This window comes from Heloderma suspectum, chromosome 9 (assembly GCF_057233095.1).
Source record: "Heloderma suspectum isolate Gila_16-S chromosome 9, 16-S_ref, whole genome shotgun sequence".
Lineage (NCBI taxonomy): Eukaryota > Metazoa > Chordata > Lepidosauria > Squamata > Helodermatidae > Heloderma > Heloderma suspectum.
This window is the reverse complement of record NC_139466.1, coordinates 36,665,491-36,686,087: the sequence shown is the minus strand read 5'-3', so window position 1 is coordinate 36,686,087 and position 20,597 is coordinate 36,665,491. Positions and strand designations below refer to the sequence as shown.

The following is a 20,597-nucleotide window of genomic DNA, read 5'->3' as shown; positions in this document are numbered from 1 at the left end:
TGATGAATATACCTCACCCATGGAGTCAAAGGAGGAGGTCAAGTGACCACCCAGCTCTGGAGAGCATCGGTGCCAAAAGATGCAGGCGCAGGTGGCCTCCCATCAGGGCCCAAAGAAACTGGACCTCAGGAGTAAGAGGGCTCTTCAGAACTAGGGCTCCTTAAGAATAAGGGGCTCCTCAGCAGCAGGAAGCCTGAGGGACTGGGTTAACTGTTTGCATCTGGGTCTAGGTGGGGTTCTGAAGACCAGGCTATATAAGCCTTCAGTTCTGGAACAATACCGGCTCTAAGCTCTGTGTACTCCAGCTGCACTTTCCATGTTCCTGACTCTTGACTTTGTGTTGATCCTGAGAGTGCTTGTCCCTTGGCTGTCTCCTTCATATTTGGGCCAGGCTTCACTCAGCGACCATGCTAATGGTCCAAGCTTGAACAGGACAACAGCAGAACTTGTTTGCTTGCCAGCCATATTGGGCGCAGGTGAGCTACAGTGGGCTTGGGGTGTTGCAGGCTGAACAACAGGATGGCGTTTTCCTGGGTCAGGTATAGTACTTCAAAAGTACCCCCTCAAGGTTGCGAACAAGGTCTACCTCAAGGCAGGATTGTTATTGTGTATTCTCTTGGGGCGGGGGGGGGGGGGAGGTGATTAACAAAAAGGTGGGGCCCATCCCTCTATTTTGTTAGAGTTAATACCATTGACACAGCTGATTGATAGAAAACAGCAGCTGGGGTTGAGCACTATGGGATAGCTGTCACATGATCTTTGGGAGGCCAAATTCTGATAGGTTTGGTTCTATTCACCAGCACTTTACCTAGCATGCAATTCATGCATGGTCTCAGTTAGTGTATTTCTTGTCACTTGCTCAGTATTTCTTAGGAATGCCATATAGTTAGTCAGTCAATCCTCACATTTCGGTCTTCTTGTATTCATTGACACATTCTCAGACCATTGATGCAACAATATATATTGTGTTAGTGTTTCATGTTTGTGCATGAAATTAATAGGAAGGGATTGGGGGATGAAAATGGTTTTTGCAAGCCTTCTGGGGTACATGGTGATGGGTCACATACAGGTCTGCTTCCCAGATTTTGAATGCCACGTGGGAGCACCTTAAATTTCTTCTGTGTGGAATCTACTTTGCACAGTGATCCATTAGGGAATGGAGGTTTGCCATTCAAGTTCTCCCCTCTCTGTCTGCCTACAAAACATTCCTTGGCAGCAGATTTCAGCAATGTGGAAACATGAGAAAATGAGAACATAAGATGAGCCATGCTGGATCAGACCAAAGGCCTATCTAGTCCAACATTTTGTTCCTGCGGTGGCCAACCAGATGCCAATGGGAGGCCTGCAAGTAGGATATGAGTGCAATAGTACCATTCCATTTATGTTTCCTAGCAACTGGTATACTGGAGGTAGTATAGGAGACCAGCCGGTGTGCAGCTATGTAATTTTAGACCCTAGGCTTAATGATTTTGCCCCCACCCCATTTGGATGGCCATGTATATTGCTTCAGTTGTGAAGCACACACACATACAACTAACATTTCTCTCCCACTGCCTTTCCATGCTTTACAACTGCTTCTATGTTCCTGACATGCTAGAGTGGGGGAAAAAACCTGTTTTCCAATTCTGATTAAAAAGACATACTCTGAGCATGTGCAGTTTCACATTTTAAATGGACTTAAATCATAATGCTATCATGGCTACGCTAATAAAATGGAGTCTTCTTTTGCTGCCTTGATTTTCTTGGGAATCAGCACCATTTTGTTGTAGAAAAGAATAACATATTTTAAAGTTAAAAGTATTAAAATGAGCAACTTTAACCATGTATATGTCTGGCTGGCCAGCCCTGGCTATAAAATGCTTTAAAAATAAGGAAAAAGATGCTGTGGTGAACAACATCAGTCCTGGTGGGACCTGGCATGCCCATATCTGCCCAGGTGCTGACCCTTGGGGATGGTCATTTGGGGGCCCCAGGCTGTGGGACCCCCAGTTGTCAGCTCAGGTGCTGACACATGGTCATTTGGGGGCTGCAGGGCCATAGACTTTGACCGCCCCTAGCTACATCACTGAGAAAAGCCAAGGTGGGGCGGGCAGTCAGTTGCTGTAGGTTGCTGGGACATATGGAAGGCTGCAGTTCAGGGAACAGGCACTATCTGGAGGCAGCTGCAAGACATTTCCATGTGTTGTACTGAGAGAAGCAGCAGCCCAGCATTTCTATCAAATAATTGACTCTGAACATGAAACCTTGTTTCTCCAAATGCTAGTAATGGAGATAGAAGATAGCCTTGGTACCTGGTTTTCTCACATTTATGCATACTTTTATTCGGATCTTGTTTATTTTGGTTTGGCCATTTATATTCCTTCTCTCTCCAAAGAAAGCTGAAAGCAGCTTTCAATAATTAAAACTGTGTGTGTGTGTGTGTGTGTGTGTGTCAGTGAGAGAGAGAGAGAGAGAGAGAGATCGAGCGCGCGAGAGCGGCCGGGTTCAGACAATCAGCAGGGGAAACAACACGGTGCTGGTTGTTTCCCCTGTGCGTGCCAGTCACGTGACCAAGATTACCCTAATTATCTGCACCGTGTTGTCTGAATCTGGCGCGCAGTGCAAGTATAGCGATTTTTCACCTACCCTACAGCCCCTACTACAAGCTATGGGTTGTAGGGTGGGTGAAAAGTCACTATGCCCATGTCATGCAATGGGTTCAGACGACACGGCAAAGCTGTGCTTTGTGCTTTTAATTTTTGTGAACTTCCCAGAGAGCTTCGGCAATTGGGCAGTATACAAATGAAATAAATAAATAGGGACTGGCAGGGGAAACAACTGCTGATCATCAGAACCCAGCCTGTGTGTTTGCGTGAGAGAGAGAAATCATCCTTCCCTCTACTTTTAATGTTGTAACAGAATATAATTTGCCTTATAGCTCGTCCCCCATATTAGCAGTAACGTTGATGGAAGGCATACTAATTTAATTCAGCCTGTGCACACTACAGCCAAAGCACTAGAGCAGCATGCAGACTCCAGCAATTGTTGGTTTTGCTTACAGTCATCTTGCAAAAGGGAGATTACATTTTAATCCCCTGTTAAACTTTTAAACAGCTTTTTTGATGCTGGATTCAGATGTTTTAAGTGTGTGCACTTCCGTTTTTTCATAGGCTTGTGTTAATAAGGTTTTCTCTTGGCTGTCTTTTTGGAAGAAGGCCAGTAAGCGTACTATAAATCGGTATTTTGGTCTATCCTAAAATCTGCCCAGTTTAGCTGCTTTGAACCCTTTGAACAATGTCTGAAAGAATGTGCTGTGTGGAGAAGTTGCCTGTCTGGAGTTTGGTTTCTTTACAGCCATGAAAGAGCAAATGCTAGTGTCCATGGTAGCAACTTCTCACCATTTGTACAAGAGAAGCAAAGACAGGGTGGATTTGTTTGGCCATGTCTAAAAACATTTGCGTCTAGTAAATTTTGGCAGTATCTTTGGAGGAGTTCTGTGAAATGATACTTCAGGATATTCAGAGGCCTAGATCAGACATCATGTCCAAACCATGCTTTGGCACTCTGACTTTGTAAACGCCTTTCTTTCATGCATGCTGATTCTTTCTCCACTTTCTGGTTTGTAGTAACCATCGTTTGCTGTGACAGCTGAAATACTGTACATGAAGCATTACTATTAGCAGTCATGGTTTCCCCCTAAATCTAGAACAGACTACAACCCAGTTCAAACTGTAGTTAATTCTGGTTTGGAGGCAGAGTAATGTGAGTTGGCCTCATTTTGATACTATTGGGTTACTCCAGTCTTGGTGGTTGCCCCCAGGGCTGCAACACATTTTCTAATGGCCAAGATATGGTTTTGTTATATGAACCAGACGACTGAATAACAGAAGAGGATGAGGAACGAATAGCCTGTCACACCAAATGCTTTTCTGCATAGCTCCACCCAGAAATATTTCTTTCTTATACTAGAATGTGATGGAACCCAGCATTGATTGGGTTGTCAGCCTGATAAAAGCCCCAGGTAATTTTGCACACGCATGTGTATTTTAAATGAGAGATCTCTAGTCTTTCCCTTTCAAAGTTTTGTTACTTTACTATGGCCTTTACTCCTTCCCCCTGCCCTGGCAATGATAATGATGATATTTATAAATCGCCTTTTTGCCCAAATAGTCCCCCCAAAGCGACTTAGAATTAATGCATGCAACAATTAAAAAACATATAAAATGTATGAAACTTTAAAAAAATGTGAAAACTTTAAAAACAGTTTAAAACATTAAAAGCAGCACCAGTGCTGGGTCAGTGTGTTTCAAATGCTTTGCACTCTAAACCAAAAGCTGGGTTTCTTGATTATGTGACTATATGTTGGGAACTGGCTTTTATACAGATAAAATGTGTATTCATTTAAAAAATACACATTTTTTATATTTTTTAAAAATACACTCATTTAAAATACACATTTTATGTGACTATATATTGGGAACTGGCATTTATACAGATATAAATTCTTCATTGTCTGGGAAGATGCCTAAATTTGTAGGTAGGTTAGCATGCAGCCTGTTGGTTCATGTGGATAAGCAAAATCCATTAATGTAAGTTTTTTCCCCTAAAAACATTTGCATCATTGAATGTGTACAGCACCACCTGCACTGCATATGTCCAGTCACATTCAGTGTCCCCTGCACAGAAGGATAGTTCAGGCACTTGCTGGTGGGAGTCTGGATGATTTGTTCTTGTGATGGCTGGCTGACTACTAAAATAGCTTGCACTTCTTTGCTTTTTAGAGTACCTCCAGTGACATTGTATAAAAGTAGGTCACTGGTACAGTTTATGGAATTTGTCGTAACACATTAACAAGGGGAATGCTTACAGTGGTATTAACTCTACAGAAATAAAGTGCTTAATCATGAGACAGCGATGGGAGCATCTGGAACTTCTCAGTAGTTCTCTTTCCTTGCCTTCAGGTTTTATACAGCAATTGGAGGACAATGATCCCTTCCAAAAAGTATTCCATAAGTCAGGGGTGGGGGAATCTTTTTCAGCCTGAGGGCTGAATTCTATTTCAGAGAAGCTCTCGGGAGCCATGTTGTGAGCGGGGCAAAAGGCAAGGGGGCAGGGCAAAAGCCAAAAGGGGTGGATCCAGAAATGCCAAACATACTAGTCTATTGTAGCTTAAAGCTCATGCTGCCTGTAACAGCCTTAGGAGAGACATTTCAACCTTTTAGAATGGGGAAAAAACTGCAGAAAAGCTGGGAAACCACCAAATGATCAGTGGTTGGGAGAAAGAGGGTGGGGCCAAGGGAAGGGGTGGAGCCATCTAAGGAAACCTGGGACCTCAGGGGGGCCAGATTTGGCCCTCAGGCATGAGGTTGCCCACCCCTACCATGTGTATTCAAAACATTAATCCTTGAAATGTTAGTTTTCTTTGTTGACTGCAACAAAAAACAGGTCTGTGACTATAAAATAAACTTTCAGTGATTGATTGCCCTAAGCGGCTTGGGACTTTGATATTTGAGGGAGTGCCTCTCCCTATATATGCCTGCCCAAGGACTGAGATATGTTGGCGAGGCCCTCCTCTGCGTCCCACCAGTGCGAGACATACACTATGGTGGGACATGGGAGAGGGCCTTCTTTGCTGTGGCACCCTAGTTGTAGAATGCCCTCCCTTTGGAGGCCCAATTGGCACATATATTGGTTTCATTTTAGCGCCAAGTAAAAACATGGCTTTTTACCAAAGCCTTTGAGGGCTAAATGCATTCCCTGAAGTAGCACACTGTGTTAACTGTGTTAGATTATAATTGGTATTAGCTTGTTTAATGGTTGAATATGTTTTAGCTGTTATTATTTATTGTTTTAAATAAAACAATTGATTTTATTTGTATGCCACCCTGAGATCTTAGATAATAGGGCAAGATACAAATGTTTTAAATAAGATAAATAAATGATTGATTGATTGACTGCAGTAAAAAGAACTGAATATTAGTTTGAAAGAAGAAGAAAAAACTTCCTTGGATCCACTTAGGGTCTTATTCAAACCTCTCTAATATTCTGACGCAGAATAATGTCTTAGTGGGATCCCATTCCTAAAAAATAACATAGTAAAAACAAAGCCACAGGTTGAAAACAAGATATAGAGACGATGTATCAGTTCCCAAAAATTCTTATCCAGAGTAGGAACTCTGATGGAATTACAATGGGATTCTATTTAGAGCTGATATTGTTGCCTATGGCAGTGGTTTGCAAACTGTGTTCAGCAATCCCTGGGATTCTTTGAAACCCGAGTAGCAGTTCCTCAGTCCCTCAGTGAAAAAGATCTGCTTCCTTCAGATATGTTTCTTCCACCACTGCCAACCACCCCCTAAAATGTGCAGTGACAGTGGAGTGTTGGGAGTTCTCTAGGATATACTTTCAGTTTACATGAAGCAGTAGAGAGGCCCGACAGGCCTGGCTCCCAGTCCTTTGTGACCTAGATCTTATCCCAAAATTCTCTGCAACATGCAGGGAAACCTCGGCAGATGAGTCATTGTGGAAAGGTTTCCCTGAAGTGAGAGAGTTTGGAAACCACTGCCATAATGTATTAGAACACTAGATGTTTCAAGCTGTGGACATAAAATACCTCTAGGGACATACACAGCAATTTAGGGGAATGCTGCATTATCATTTGGTGGTCAGGTTTTCCAACACATGATTTACACGAGGTATAGTGATTTATGGTATAATTGGGGTGTTTTACCTCCAGCCCCTTAGTAACTCTATCCAAGCTACTGCTTGCACAAGCCAGTTAGTGATTGTTAGTGTCCAGGACAACTCAAGTGCTGGTGCTTACCTATGAAACCTGGACCCAACACATCCTAGGCAATGTTTTCTCCCATATGGCACATATGATCCTGATTCCATCTGCCACTGAAGTATTGGGGGGGGGGGAGCAGCAGGAAGCCCTTCTCAGTTTTGGCATCACAGTAATGAAACTCTGTTCCAAGGGAGACTCATCAGCATACCTTTTAATTATTTTCTTTAATCTAATATTAAATTAATATATGGTTTCTTTAAACGGCATGTAGTATGAGGAAATGGAACTAAAGACCTAGAATTTGATTTGAGATAACACCTTGTATACAGTCGTGAATTCAGTGTTCAGTAGCATCCATTGGACACAAACTATAAAATGTTAGTATCTCCTGGCCAGCTTGCATTAATTTCTGATTTTAAATTTATTTATTTATTTCATTTCTATACTGCCCAATAGCCAAAGCTGTCTGGGCAGTTCACAGTGATTAAAACCTTCAAATGCCATTTGATAAACAATAATATAAAACCTTTAAAAGTTTAAAACAGAATGACAACCAGCAGAGTAAAGCTCCTCTACAGAGGACAAATATTCATACAAATTTAAACTAATCCCCAAATTAAATCAGTGTATGCATACACAGGCAGAATGTATACATGAAAGTACTATACAAGCAGCTGAGCAATAGCAAGTAATAGGAAATAATTGGCCATTCATTTACATCAAGAACATTTTTTCCCCTTGTTCTCACACCCGATAGCCCAACTGCTCTATCTTTGCCCACCAGCCAGCCACGGCAGCAAAATAGCTGCCACTCCCTTAGTTCGCTGTCTCTTAATACCGCATGTGACCTATCCTGACCTTTAAAAATATCCCTTCTTAAATGATCGGTGTTTAGAAATTATGGACAGATAGTTAACATAGAGCTAAATCTATTGTTACAGTTATGTACAATACAAGCTGTTGTATGCAGTTACAAGATGGGGGATCCTTGGCTCAACAATACTACAAGCAAGGAGGATCTTGGAATTGTTGTCGATCACAAGCTGAATGTGAGCCAACATTGTGATATGGCTGCAAAAAAGGCAAATGCTCTTTTGGGCTGCATTAATTGAAATATAGCTTCCAAATCCTGTGAAGTACTAGTTCCCCTCTACTCAGCACTGGTTAGGCCTCATCTGGAGTACTGTGTCCAGCTCCGGACACCGCACTTTAAGAAGGATGCAGACAAACTGGAGAGGGTTCAGAGGAGAGCAACAAAGATGATCAGGGGACTGGAAACAAAGCGCTACTAGGTGAGACTGAAAGAACTGGGCATGTTTAGCCTTGAGAAGAGAAGACTGAGGGCAGATAGGATAGCGCTCTTCAAGTACTTGAAAGGTTGTCCCAGAGAGGAAGGCCAGGATCTCTTCTCATTCATCCCAGAGTGCAGGACACAGAATAATGGGCTCAAGCTACAGGAAGCCAGATTCCGGCTGAACATCAGGAGAAACGTCCTGACAGTTACAGCAATACGACAATGGAACCAATGACCTAGGGAGGTGGTGGGCCCTCCCACACTGGAGGCATTCAAGATGAGGCTGGACAGCCACCTGTCAGGGATGCTCTGACTTGGATTCCTGCATTGAGCAGGTGGTTGGACTTGATGGTCTTATAGGCCCCTTCCAACCCTACTATTCTATGATTCTATGATTCTATTATTACAGATTCTCTTCACTTACTGCTGTAGGAGAGACATGTGATGCATGAATGGAAAGGTAAATAAAGCATGCTCCATACTTAGACGTGGGGTGGTTTCAGATACATGATTACTTACAGGGATTTCAAGCACTGATGAACATAAGCATTAGTGTTGGTAGAATTGTGCTCTAATTCAGAGCACATTTACCAGCAAAACCTCTTCTGTTTGTTTAAAGAAAGGAAACAGTGATCTACGGCTTCCTTTTAAAATACATTTCTGAAGCCATGAGAGTCAAGCTTCCACCAAAACATTTCCCAGTTCACCATTTGCATGCCCATTTTTTAAAATCTATTCTGGCAGGATTCCCCCATCCTTCTCCAGAAATCCAGAGAAGGGCAGGGGAATTTCTCAGCTCTTGCAGTTGCTTTTGAAAAGATCAGAAAACAGCAACACATCTCGCAGTGTTCTGAGCCTTAACATACCAGGGACAAGCCAAAGCTTGGCTTGGAACTGGGGAGGAGGGCAGACGGTTGTCCCTGCAGTTGCATTCCAGGCCAACCATCATTTGTGGGCCCCTAACTGGAGCTTTTAAGTTATGCTGAAGTTCATGACGAAATCATTAAAAGTTTCTGGTTGGCTGTTGCAGGCATTCCAGAGCTTTGGGCAGTTTTACAGAGTTTTGTTTCATCCCTCAGCTCGGGAAACTTTATTGCAACGGGGTTTCTTTTAATGCTTGCACTGCTAGTGTGGTCTGTGTTAAAGGGTTTTCTGTGCCTGACATCATGGATTTACAAGACTGATTTTTGCCTTATGCTGAACTCTGAGCAGCAGTGCTTTTTACACTTCAGCAGATTGGTGCATTCACAGTGAAGAGCTGGCATTGTTATGAAGGGCCTTTGCTCTACTCAGGTTTCTAAAGCAAGGCTCTCTGCTGACCATGGCTTTGACTCAAGGAGTGGGAGCATTTCCTTTTTGTGCAGACTTGAATGCAATTCGCATAAACCTGAACTTTTTCCTGCTTCCCTTGTAGAAAATTGGGGACATCAGCTTTAGGCTATTTCTGAACACTGGCAAAGCAGTCCCGTATATTGAGTCTTTTAGTTTATTAGCATTAGACCATTATTGTAACACCTAAGATCAGTAAACAGCAGGGTGGGTAAGAGACTCTTTTAGCTGGCATAGAAGATAACAGTTGCCTTCAAGCCCTTCTTGTGGGCTCCCCAGGGGGGTATCTGGTTGGCCAGTGTGGGAAACTAATTAGCTGAACTAATTAGCTGAACTAAACTAATTAGCTGAACTAATTAGGCCACTGGTCTGATCCAGCAGGCTGCTCTTATGTTCTTGTGCCCCTGATGACATTAGATTTTGTGGATCACCTCCACATTTTGCCCACTTGCTCCCTAGGTGCTTCCCTAAGACTTTGTTGCATCCTGCCATGTGGGTGAGGATTCTTATCAAACATTAGAGACTCCATACGGTTTTACCATAGCAGCAGCTGTGCAACATGTCATGATGATGTCACAGGTCAATATGGATGGGGTTGCATTCAGCATGTTGGGAAAATTCCGTGGCCGTCTCTCCTTCATGGCGACACACTCTGGTTTGCACTTGCGCGTAGCCAGTTGTCTCCACCTGTGGAGGGTTAATAGATGTGTGTGCATCATTCATGAAATATGTGATATAGGGATGAGAGTATTGGTTGAAATGTGATGTCAAAAGTATAGATTTGCTTCCCTCCAGAGTGGTCATTTATTTATTTACATCCCTCTTTTTTGTTATTAACATGTTATTGAAATATTTGTTGAGTGTATACATAAACAAATCCCATTTCCTCTTTCCCACAATCCCCCCTTTTATTTCCCCCAATTATATGTATAATTGAATAACTAAGCAAATGAAAATAAGAACAACAAGTATATGTGTCAAATGCATACATCATACCAAACATTCCTAAGTAATAGCTAAAATTCATACAATTGATATCCCACTCCAGCGTGGTCAGCTGCCAAAAGAGGCATAAAAATATAATTAAAATACATTATTACTGCTAAAACAATCCCAATAAAATTAGTAGCACTCAGAATAGAGCATAAAACAAAATCTCAAAAGCAGCACTAAAATCAACCTTGCTGTTTGTTCAAAGCCTGGGCAAGTAAAATAGTTTCAACCTGGTACAGAGTAAGTAACAGCTGACATTTGAGGAGAGAGTGTTCCCACAATCAGGGTGGCCCCACAGAAAGAATCCTCTCTCTAGTTATCACCCTCTTGACCTCCAAAGATGGGGCACCCGGAGCAGGGCTTCAGGAGATCTTAATTACTTGGCAGGTTCATGCAGTTTAGTGCATCGTAAGTGGGTGAAAGTATATTCATTTGCCTGTTTTCACTTGACTATAACATGACCACTTATTTTATTTAGTTGCCTGTTCTATTTGTAGTTGGGGCCTAGTCATTTTCTATGCTTGCTTGACTTTCATCGAATCCAAGCATTGGTTGCCAAGTTTTTTCTGACAAGGATTTTTAACAGATGTTGAAATTTGTTACTCTGCCAGTCATCTACCAGCTAAAATTCCATTACATGGAAATGTACTTTTTGGGAAAGCGTCACTTGCTGAGGTTTTGACAGTCAGGCAGCCATCAAAGTCACAGGGATAGTGCTGTGGATGGGAATATGAGAAGCTAAGTTCCAGATCTCCTTCTCACCAATGCATTGGCTATTATACACAGTTTGGGGGCGAAGGTGGGTGGAATTTGAATGAGTGGACTTAAGTGGGGAACGTGGATGGAGCTGGGGTGAAGCTTTGAGTGCCACTGCTTTTGTGGAGCACCTGGTTTCATGGAATATCTTTTTGAATGTTGACTAAAAGTAGTTGAGGAGAGCAGGCTAAAACGGATGTATGGGAAGAGAAGCTGATGGAACTCAACAAGTAGCAAAAGTGACATTGCCAGGTGTAACTGCATCTAAAGAGTGCTACTGGTTCTGCAAGCTAAACAAGGCCCGAGCTTGTTGCGGTAAGAGATATTTGGTCAGGGTTGGTAGGTATGTCGAGGCCCCATTAATTTTAATTGGCATCTTGTTTGCCACCCTTAAGAAAGAAAGAAGAAAGAAAGAAAGAAAGAAAGAAAGAGTGTAGAATAGAGGCGAAGGCACTAGTTTTCCACTGAAAGTCTACAGAGAGTGCATTGCAACTGGTCCCAAACATTTTAAATGCGTTGCCCTGTGGTTTGCTAATGAGGACCAATGCAGAAATATTCTTCCTATAATCAGGTGCAGTGAAATGTGTCTTGCATCCTAGTGATGGTTTTTAGGAAATTGGAGAGGTATTCAAAAGGGAATTAGCTGTCCTCTTCCGCTATCCTTTTTGTGGCCAGTACTGTATTTTTTTACACCTGTATTCTCAGCGGTATGTGCAATGAACCTTAAGGCATATTTATAGTAATACAGCTAACAGCATTTCACAGGTACAGTTTTGATTTTCAAGTATGGAGCGTGTGACTCAATTTGATCGCTGTCAGAACTTCTCTCATGTTCTCCTTTTTTCCCTCCCCTAAAACAGCCCGCTTTTCGTAACGTGGAAGATTGGTCGAGACAAACGATTGCGTGGATGTATAGGTACCTTTTCTGCCATGAACCTGCATTCAGGACTCAGGGAGTACACGCTTACTAGGTAAGATTTTGGGGTTTTGTTCTCTTAACTTTGCACATGTAGGTGATCATTTATCTCTGTTAATGCTGCTAAACCGATCAGATGGAATTTCTGTCTTCCGCTGCTCAATAAGATTTTCTCAACTCTTGATGCCCCAGGCTTGTTGCCCCCAAACCTTGTCAACGGTTTCATTTGGGTAGCCTAAAATACTCCGTGACTTATTTATAACTGACCTCTATCATAACATTTTTCTCCAAAAGACAGACAATTTCCAATTTTATTTATTTTTTTAACTTGAGGCCAGAACATGAGGGAAAACATCAGTGTGTTTGTCTAAATTTTGGATGGGCATGTTCAAAATTCTAAAACAGCAGGTATTCTCACCTCTTCTTCAGCAGGTGCTTCCAATCAGCTGCAATTAACTGAATCCTACACATTTCCATTACATGTTATTTTTCAGCCACATCTTGCTCTTGAGTGGGAAGCTGCTGGACTAGGGAGGTAAGTGGTAAGAACCCCTCCCTTCTCTAGCATGTGATATCACCTGTGAATCACAACTAGATTGAATCATCTTAGTATTTTGCTTTCTGTTTTTTTAGTGCAGTGGTCAGTACATAATAATAAAGCAATAGCATTAGTAGCTGTTCTTGAATTTAGTCTCTCTTGGATTTTTCTATGTATTTTTTGTTTTCTGAAGAATGGGTGCACTAGAGCAGAGATGGCTGCCTTCTCTGGTTGTGTAGCCTCTTCAGACTCCAGTAGTTAGTCCAGGGGCTGGAATCCTATTGCATGAGACAGTTGGCCACACTGGTGTCAATCACAAAATTGTTTTTACATTTAAATTATACACGTGGGACATGCTCCTGGTGGTTTCAGATGGACCTATAGCCTAATTGGAGTCCACCAGGAGAAGAGCCTTAAGTGTGGTGGCCTCCTTTCTTTGGAACTCCCTGCCCCTGGAGGTCAGGCAAGCACCAACACTGGGTTGCTTCCTGTTCCAGGAAGCCTTCCTTAACTGACCAGCCACGGTTTTTATTGGCATTCTGTTTTTAAAAAGAATAATTTTAATGACGGTGTTTTAATCTTTTTGTCTTTTTACTGTTTTGTTCACTGCTCCGGAATCTGCTTTGGATGTGGAGCAGTATACAAATGTTGTATGTATGTATGTATGTATGAATGAATGAATGAATAAAATATTGCAATGCATTCCTAACCCCTAAGAGGAGTACTCTAGTTCAGCAAGCCTGGAATAGGAGCCCAGTAATCCTGTTCAGGTCTTGCTGGGCTCGGGGAGGGGGGGAAAGGTGTCTTCCCCCACCCTCTGGAGGCCTTCCCCTGCTGTGCTAAAAGGTAGCAGGTGATGTGTGAAATTCTGCCTGGGTCCTTGGAGAGCCTCTGCCAATCAGAATAGACAATACTGGGCTAGATGAGCCAGTGGTGTGGCCTTGTATAATGCATGTTTCTATGTTCTTTTAGTGCTAGAGCGCTCTGGGACTGTGAGTCCCAAGTGTGAGCTTTTTATAGCTACATAGTGTTCTTGTTGGGGGGAGGCATGGGTGGGAATGGTTGTTTGGCAAAGGGAAAACGTACCATTCCTATATTGCACAAGGAAGTAAGTTTGTGTGTTTGCTTTTAATATCATGGTACATATCCCTCAATCCTGATCCACCCCTTTCCTCCAGGATACTTACCTTAACCTGTTAGGGGCTTGATCAGGTCAGTTTCATATTTACTTATCCCACTCTGTTCTCAACTGTCACCTCATTCTGTACAGACTGGAAGCTCACAGGTGCTTGTCAGGTTGTTTGGGGGTTTGTTTGTTTTTATTTGTTAATTTACAAACCTGTATACTTTTGTGTACCCAACAGTCTCCTGAGCATGTAAAAACCGCACCCTTAAAGACCTGTTTCTTTTCCAAACTGATAGCAAGCTCAGGTTATTGAGCTGAGCACCTATTAAAGGGAATGATGGTACTTCTGATTCATAACTTCTCCAAGCTGCTATAGGCCAGGGCATTATGACATTTGAAACAGTGCAAGGGATAATCAGTCTCTCTTATGTGCATGTACGACTTTTGGAAATGATTTTCTTTAACTTACAATGAATCTTGGAGTGTAATTTTTAATGACATCTTTATTAAATTTTGATAGTTCTGCTTGGATAAAGAAAGACTGGACATAAAAAATTGAAATGGACTTTAAAGGATTTTTTTAAGGATGAAATTGCTCTGCAGGCTAGCCTATGGGCCTCCTGTTGTCTGTTCCTGGGCTATTACTCTGTCTGACAGTTGATTGTATCAGTCTGTGACTCTTTAATTGGGAACAATATCAGACTAAGCAAAGCAAACAGCAAAGACAATCCCTTTAATTTGTCTTTCATTTCTGAAGGTGAAGGGCAAAGCTGAAGAAGCCTCCCAGGTACATAATTGTCTAACACCTGGATATTTGTTGTGGTGCCTTGGACTCTGAAGTGTGTTCACAGGGCTGGTATCTATAGATCTGGTGTTGGCTTCTTAGAGTCAGAAGTATTTTTTCCAGTCTTAGTCAAGGATATGCTGCTACTATGAAGTTAGAAAAAAAATCATTCTTTTTATTGTTTATCCCCATATTCCTTCTAATATTAGTTGCTATCACAACAAGGGATGCTCATCTGCTTAAGTACACTGGTGAATGCAACTCCATGCTTAAGAAGGCAAAATTGATTTTTCTGCTTTAGGTTTGTCATAGAGTAGACTGTTAGTGGTAAGATACCTTCTGCTCTGCAGTCAAAATGATTCATAAGACGTATTTTGCAAGCAAGATTAGTGCAGATGCTGTGTCCATATTAAAGTCTCTCATTCAGGCCGGGGTAGGCTGTGGGAAATACCCTCCAGTCTGACTAATGGCTTGTTGTTGTTGTTCAGTCGTTCAGTCGTGTCCAACTCTTCGTGACCCCATGGACGATAGCATGCCAGGCCTTCTTGTCCTGCGCTCTCTCCCGGAGCGTGCTCAAGTTCATATTCATTGCATCGGTGATGCTATCTAGCCATCTCATCCTCTGCCGTTCCCTTCTCCTTTTGCCTTCAGTCTTTCCCAGCATCAGGGTCTTTTCCAGAGAGTTTTCTCTTCGCATTAGGTGGCCAAAATATTTGAGCTTCAGTATCTGTCCTTCCAATGAGCACTCAGGGTTGATTTCCTTTAGTACTGACTGATTTGACCTCCTTGCAGTCCAGGGGACTCGTAAGAGTCTTCTCCAGCACCACAGTTCAAAAGCATCAATTCTTCGGCGCTCAGCCTTCCTTATAGTCCAGGTCTCACAGCCATACATTACTACTGGGAAAACCATAGCTTTGCTTAGACGGACCTTTGTCGGCAAGGTGATGTCTCTGCTTCTTACTATGCTGTCTAGGTTTGCCATAGCTTTCCTCCCAAGGAGCAAGCGTCTTTTAATTTCATGGCTACAGTCACCGTCTGCGGTGATCTTGGAGCCCAAGAAAATAAAATCTGTCACTGCTTCCATTTCTTCCCCTTCTATATGCCAGGAAGTGATAGGGCCAGATGCCATGATCTTAGTTTTTTTAATGTTGAGTTTCAAACCAGCTTTTGCACTCTCCTTTTTCACCTTCAACAAGAGGCTCTTTAGATCCTCTTCGCTTTCTGCCGTTAGGGTGGTATCGTCTGCATATCGGAGGTTATTGATAATTCTCCCAGCAATCTTAATTCCGACCTGTGATTCATCCAACCTGGCGTTTCTCATGTTGTACTCTGCATATAAGTTAAATAAGCAGGGTGACAATATGCAGCCTTGTCATACTCCTTTCCCAATTTTGAACCACTCGGTTGTTCCATGTCTGGCTCTTACTGTTGCTTCTTGACCCTCGTACAGGTTTCTCAGGAGACAGGTAAGGTGGTCTGGTACTCCCATCACTTTCAGAATTTGCCACAGTTTGTTGTGATCCACACAATCAAAGGCTTTAGCGTAGTCAATGAAGCAGAAATAGACGTTTTTCTGGAATTCTCTTGCTTTCTCCATGATGCAGCAAATGTTGGCGATTTGATCTCTAGTTCCTCTGCCTCTTCGAAACCCAGCTTGTACTTCCTGTAGTCCTCGGTTCGCATACTGCTGAAGCCTAGCTTGTAGGATTTTGAGCATCACCTTGCTGGCATGCGAAATGAGTGCAATTGTGCGGTAGTTTGAACACTCTTTGGCGTTGCCCTTCTTTGGAACTGGAATGTAAACTGACCTTTTCCAGTCTTGCGGCCATTGTTGAGTGTTCCAAATTTGTTGGCATATTGAATGCAGCACTTTAACAGCATCATCTTTTAGGATTTTAAATAGCTCAGCTGGAATACTGTCATCTCCACTAGCTTTGTTGTTAGTAATGCTTCCTAAGGCCCACTTGACTTCACTCTCGAAGATGTCCGGCTCAGGTTCAGTGACCGCACTGTCATGGCTATCAGGGACATTCAGATCTTTCCTGTATAGTTCTTCTGTGTATTCTTTCCACCTCTTCTTAATCTCATCTGCTTCTGTTAGGTCCCTGCTTTCTTTGTCTTTTATCATGCCCGTCTTTGCACAAAACGTTCCCTTGAGATCTCCGATTTTCTTGAAGAGATCTCTAGTCTTTCCCATTCTGTTGTTTTCCTCGATTTCTTTGCATTGTTCATTTAAGAAGGCCTTCTTGTCTCTCCTTGCGATTCTCTGGAACTCTGCATTCAGTTGGATATATCTTCCCCTTTCTCCCTTGCTTTTCGCTTCCCTTCTTTCCTCAGCTACTTGTAAAGCCTCATCAGACAGCCACTTGGCTTTCTTGCATTTCTTTTTCTTTGGGATGGATTTCGTTGCTGCCTCCTGAACAATGTTACGGACCTCCATCCATAGTTCCTCAGGCACTCTGTCTATCAGGTCTAATCCCTGAAATCTATTCCTCACCTCCACTGTATATTCATAAGTGATATGATTTAGGTCATACCTGAATGGTTTAGTGGTTTTCCCTAATAATGTAGACTAATGGCTACAGTGTAGTTATCTATTTGAGTTTATTTGCTGTAACACTGTATATTTTCCCCAAGACACAAACCTTCTTTGGAAACCACGGTAAATAAGACCAACAAGGCAGTAAGTACAGCGTAAGAATTGCCTTGCTGGATAAGACCAAAGGGTCAAAGGTCGCAACAGTACCAAACAAGTTGTTCCTGTTCCTACTCACAAGAATCTACTTCAGATCCAGCAGTGGCCAGCTGTGAAACCCTGCAAAGTGCACATGGAGAGCAAGATTAAAATCGCCATCCTCTATGGCTAGCCCTCAGCATCTGGCAATTGGACAGTAATTGGTAGGGGTGCACGAAAGTCACTTACCTGGTCTCGCAGCTTTTTGCGGTGGGGGGGGAGGCGCTTCGCTGCTCCCCCCGCGAACTTCAGGCCGGGGGGGGGAGGCTTCCCGCCTCGCCCGGCCGAAATTCAGGCCGGGGGGGAGGCTTCCCGCCTCGCCCAGCCGAAATTCAGGCCAGGGAGGAGGCGCCTCGCCTCGCCCGGCTGCGAAATTAAAAGTTAAAAAAAAAAAAACACCCCCGTGATAGGCTACGTGACGATTAACGTAGCCTACCACGGCTAGATCTGCAAAGTCTACAAAAATCTACAAAAAAAAGGCATACGCAAATGGCGGCCCCCATAGGGAGCCGCCATTCGCGTTCCTTATTTGGTCGCTGTAGTCTATGTAAATCTGTGCGTAGACTACGGCGAAAATAAGGGCAACGCAAATAGCGTTGCCCTTATTTTCGCCATAGTCTACATAATCTTTACGTAGACTACAGCGACCAAATAAGGAACGGGAATGGCGGCTCCCTATGGGGGCCGCCATTATCCGTACGCGCTTTTTTTTTAAGTCACCCGTGATAGACTACGTGACGATTTACGTAGCCTATCACGGCTGACTTTGCATATCTAGCCGTGATAGGCTACGTTAATCGTCACGTAGCCTATCACGGGGGCGTTTTGTTTTTTTTTCTTTTATTGGAATGGCGGCGGTGGCAGCCGGTCGAAAGACCGGCTGCCGCTCCCGCCCCAGACGAAGACCCGACGAACCGCCGGCCGGACCCGCCGCCGGGAGGGACATTCGCCAAAGGTAAGTCCCGTCCCGGGGGGGGGGGCGGGGGGGCGGAGAATTTCTCCCCGAAACTTGTTCGGGGGGCCGAACACATTGGCGCTCAGCCCCCCGAAGTTTCGGGGAGAAATTCTCCGCCATCTCTAGTAATTGGTAACAGCCACTGATAAGACCTTTCCTTTGTGAATTGGTCTAACCCATTTTAAAAGCTCTCTGTGCTAGCAGTAACCCTAGCATCTTGTTGCGGTGGATTTCATCTGCTGCCTTATTTAAGCATTGCATGAAGATGTCCTGATGCTTTGTTCCTGAGCCTGCTGCAGTCTGTTTCACCAGCTAACTCAGGGTTATGAACATAAATAGAGTCCTATTAGATCAGACCAAAGGCCTGTTTCCAGAGTGGCAAACCAGATGCCTACGTGAACCCCACAAGCAGGACATGAGTGCAATGCTATCCTCCCTCTCGTGTTCCTCAGCAACTGGGATTCAGAGGCACACTCTGAAACTGGAGGTAAGATATAGTCATCATGACTAGTACCCATGGATAGTCTTATGCTCCAGCTTCTGGCATTTAGAAAAATAAAACAGTTTGTTTTGGTTTCAACCTGCCAGTGTGGTTGCCCCTTATATATTAGAACTGTGAAGTGAAGTTCCTGCCACACAAATGTGGGTTTTCAGCAGCAATAAAGCTGCAGTTGTAAAATCTGAAACCAGCCTAGGGTTCTTCTGAAACCTTTCTTGAGGGGCCCTTCTGTTATACATGCCTATTTGTACTCTCAAGGAATTGTAAAAACTTAATACAGCCTTCTCCAAACTGCCTGGTGCCTTCCAGGGGTGTTCGACTACAACTCCCAGCATCCCCCAGCCAGCTGTGAGTTGTAGTCCAACACATCTATTTTTAAAAAATACTTTAAAGTCTCTCTCTCTCTCTCTCTCTCTCTCTCTCTCTCCAGTCTTTCTTTATCCCAGCAGAGCTAAAGCATGGCTGGTTGGAGGATGCTGTGAGTCACAGTCCAGCACATCTGGAGGGCACCAGGTTGGGGAAGGCTGTGTTAGTTTGTCAAGACTTCCATTTGGAAAGCCATGCAGATTATCTCTCAGCAAAGAGAGCCAATGTGGTGTAGTGGTGAAAGTGTTGGACTGGGAGCTGGGAGATCCGGGTTCTAGTCCCCACTCGGCCATGGAAGCTCACCGGGTGACTTTGGGCCAGTCACACACTCTCAGCCCAACCCACCTCACAGGGTTGTTGTTGTGAGGATAAAATGGAGAGGAGGAGGAGGACTATGAACGCTGTCTTGGGTTCCTTAAGGAGGAAAAAAGGCAGGATATAAATGTAATAAATAAATAAGCAAGCAAGCAAGCAAGCTCCAACAGTTCTAGCCTTAACAACACTTTCCTCCAGCTTACTTGCGACAGGCCTGTAATCTGGACCTCATTTGGAAGAGCAAGTATTACATTGGCTACCTTCCAATCCTTCAATAAGGAAGCTGATTTTAAAAACTGGCAATTATTTATAGGTCAACAATCTCACATTTCAGTTCTTTATCTCTCTTGATGATGCCAGCTGGTCCTAGCAACTTGTTATCTCTTAATTTGTTGCTTATATCTATAACACCATGCTTGTTACTTCTCTCTGGCACACTTCTTCAGTTACCCCCTCCTGAGCCATTTTTTCTCTCTGGTGGTATGTGTTAGCTTCCCTCTGATGTGAAGACTGATATAGGGATTAATTCAGTTCATCTGCCGTTTCCCTGTCATCCTTCAGTACTCCCTTTACGCTTGTTTTCATCTTACAGTCATCTTGCCGTTCTGGGTGGTTTCTTAATCCTGATGTATTTAAACTTCTGTTGTTAATTTTTTCTGTTTTTAGGAGTTTACTTTTACTCAGCAGATTAAGCAACGTACGTTTGCAGTCCAAAGAAAAGGGGTAGCATAAAAAGATGAAAGGGGCAGACTTTAAAAAGATATTGCTTTTGGAGAGAACTTAGGTAATATAGCTTGAGCACAATAATGTATTAAGAGCAGTTGCCACAAAGGAGGAGTGATAATACCTCAAACACACTGGGCTTTTTCACACACACTTTGGTCACTTTGGCACATAATTATAAACCATAACATAGGGTTATGTGCACAAGCATAAATTAACCTGTGCATCCTCTCACCCCCTTTGCCCATGTGACTGGAAGGAAGAATAAACCAGGCTTATGTTTCACTTCAGCATATTCCTGTTTTGCTCTTTGTTGAGAACCAGGAATTGTGGTTTAAAATAAACTCTAGCTTGCTAAACAAACCACAAAAACAATCCAAGGTTTAAAGTTGATTTGTTTAGCAACTGATTAAATTTTTTTTAAATTAAATGTACTTAAGGGCACAATCCTATGGAGATAGACATCAGCCTCCAAACTCGGAGGCTGACGCCCATCCAGTGCA

At 43.1% G+C, this 20,597-nt stretch overlaps 1 protein-coding gene across 9 annotated transcripts in view; it reads left to right on the top strand.

Annotated features, from left to right (window-relative positions):
• AMMECR1 (AMMECR nuclear protein 1) overlaps nt 1-20,597 on the top strand; it is a 144,777-nt gene that overhangs the window by 31,656 nt on the left and 92,524 nt on the right. For all 9 annotated transcript variants that reach the window (XR_014784858.1, XR_014784856.1, XR_014784855.1 and 6 more), the window contains exon 2: nt 11,999-12,109. Coding sequence is in view for 5 of the 9 variants with exons in the window: in XM_084814144.1 (XP_084670270.1) it covers nt 11,999-12,109 (111 nt within the window). In the remaining 4 variants the exon portion in view is untranslated. The remainder of the gene's footprint in view (nt 1-11,998; nt 12,110-20,597) is intronic.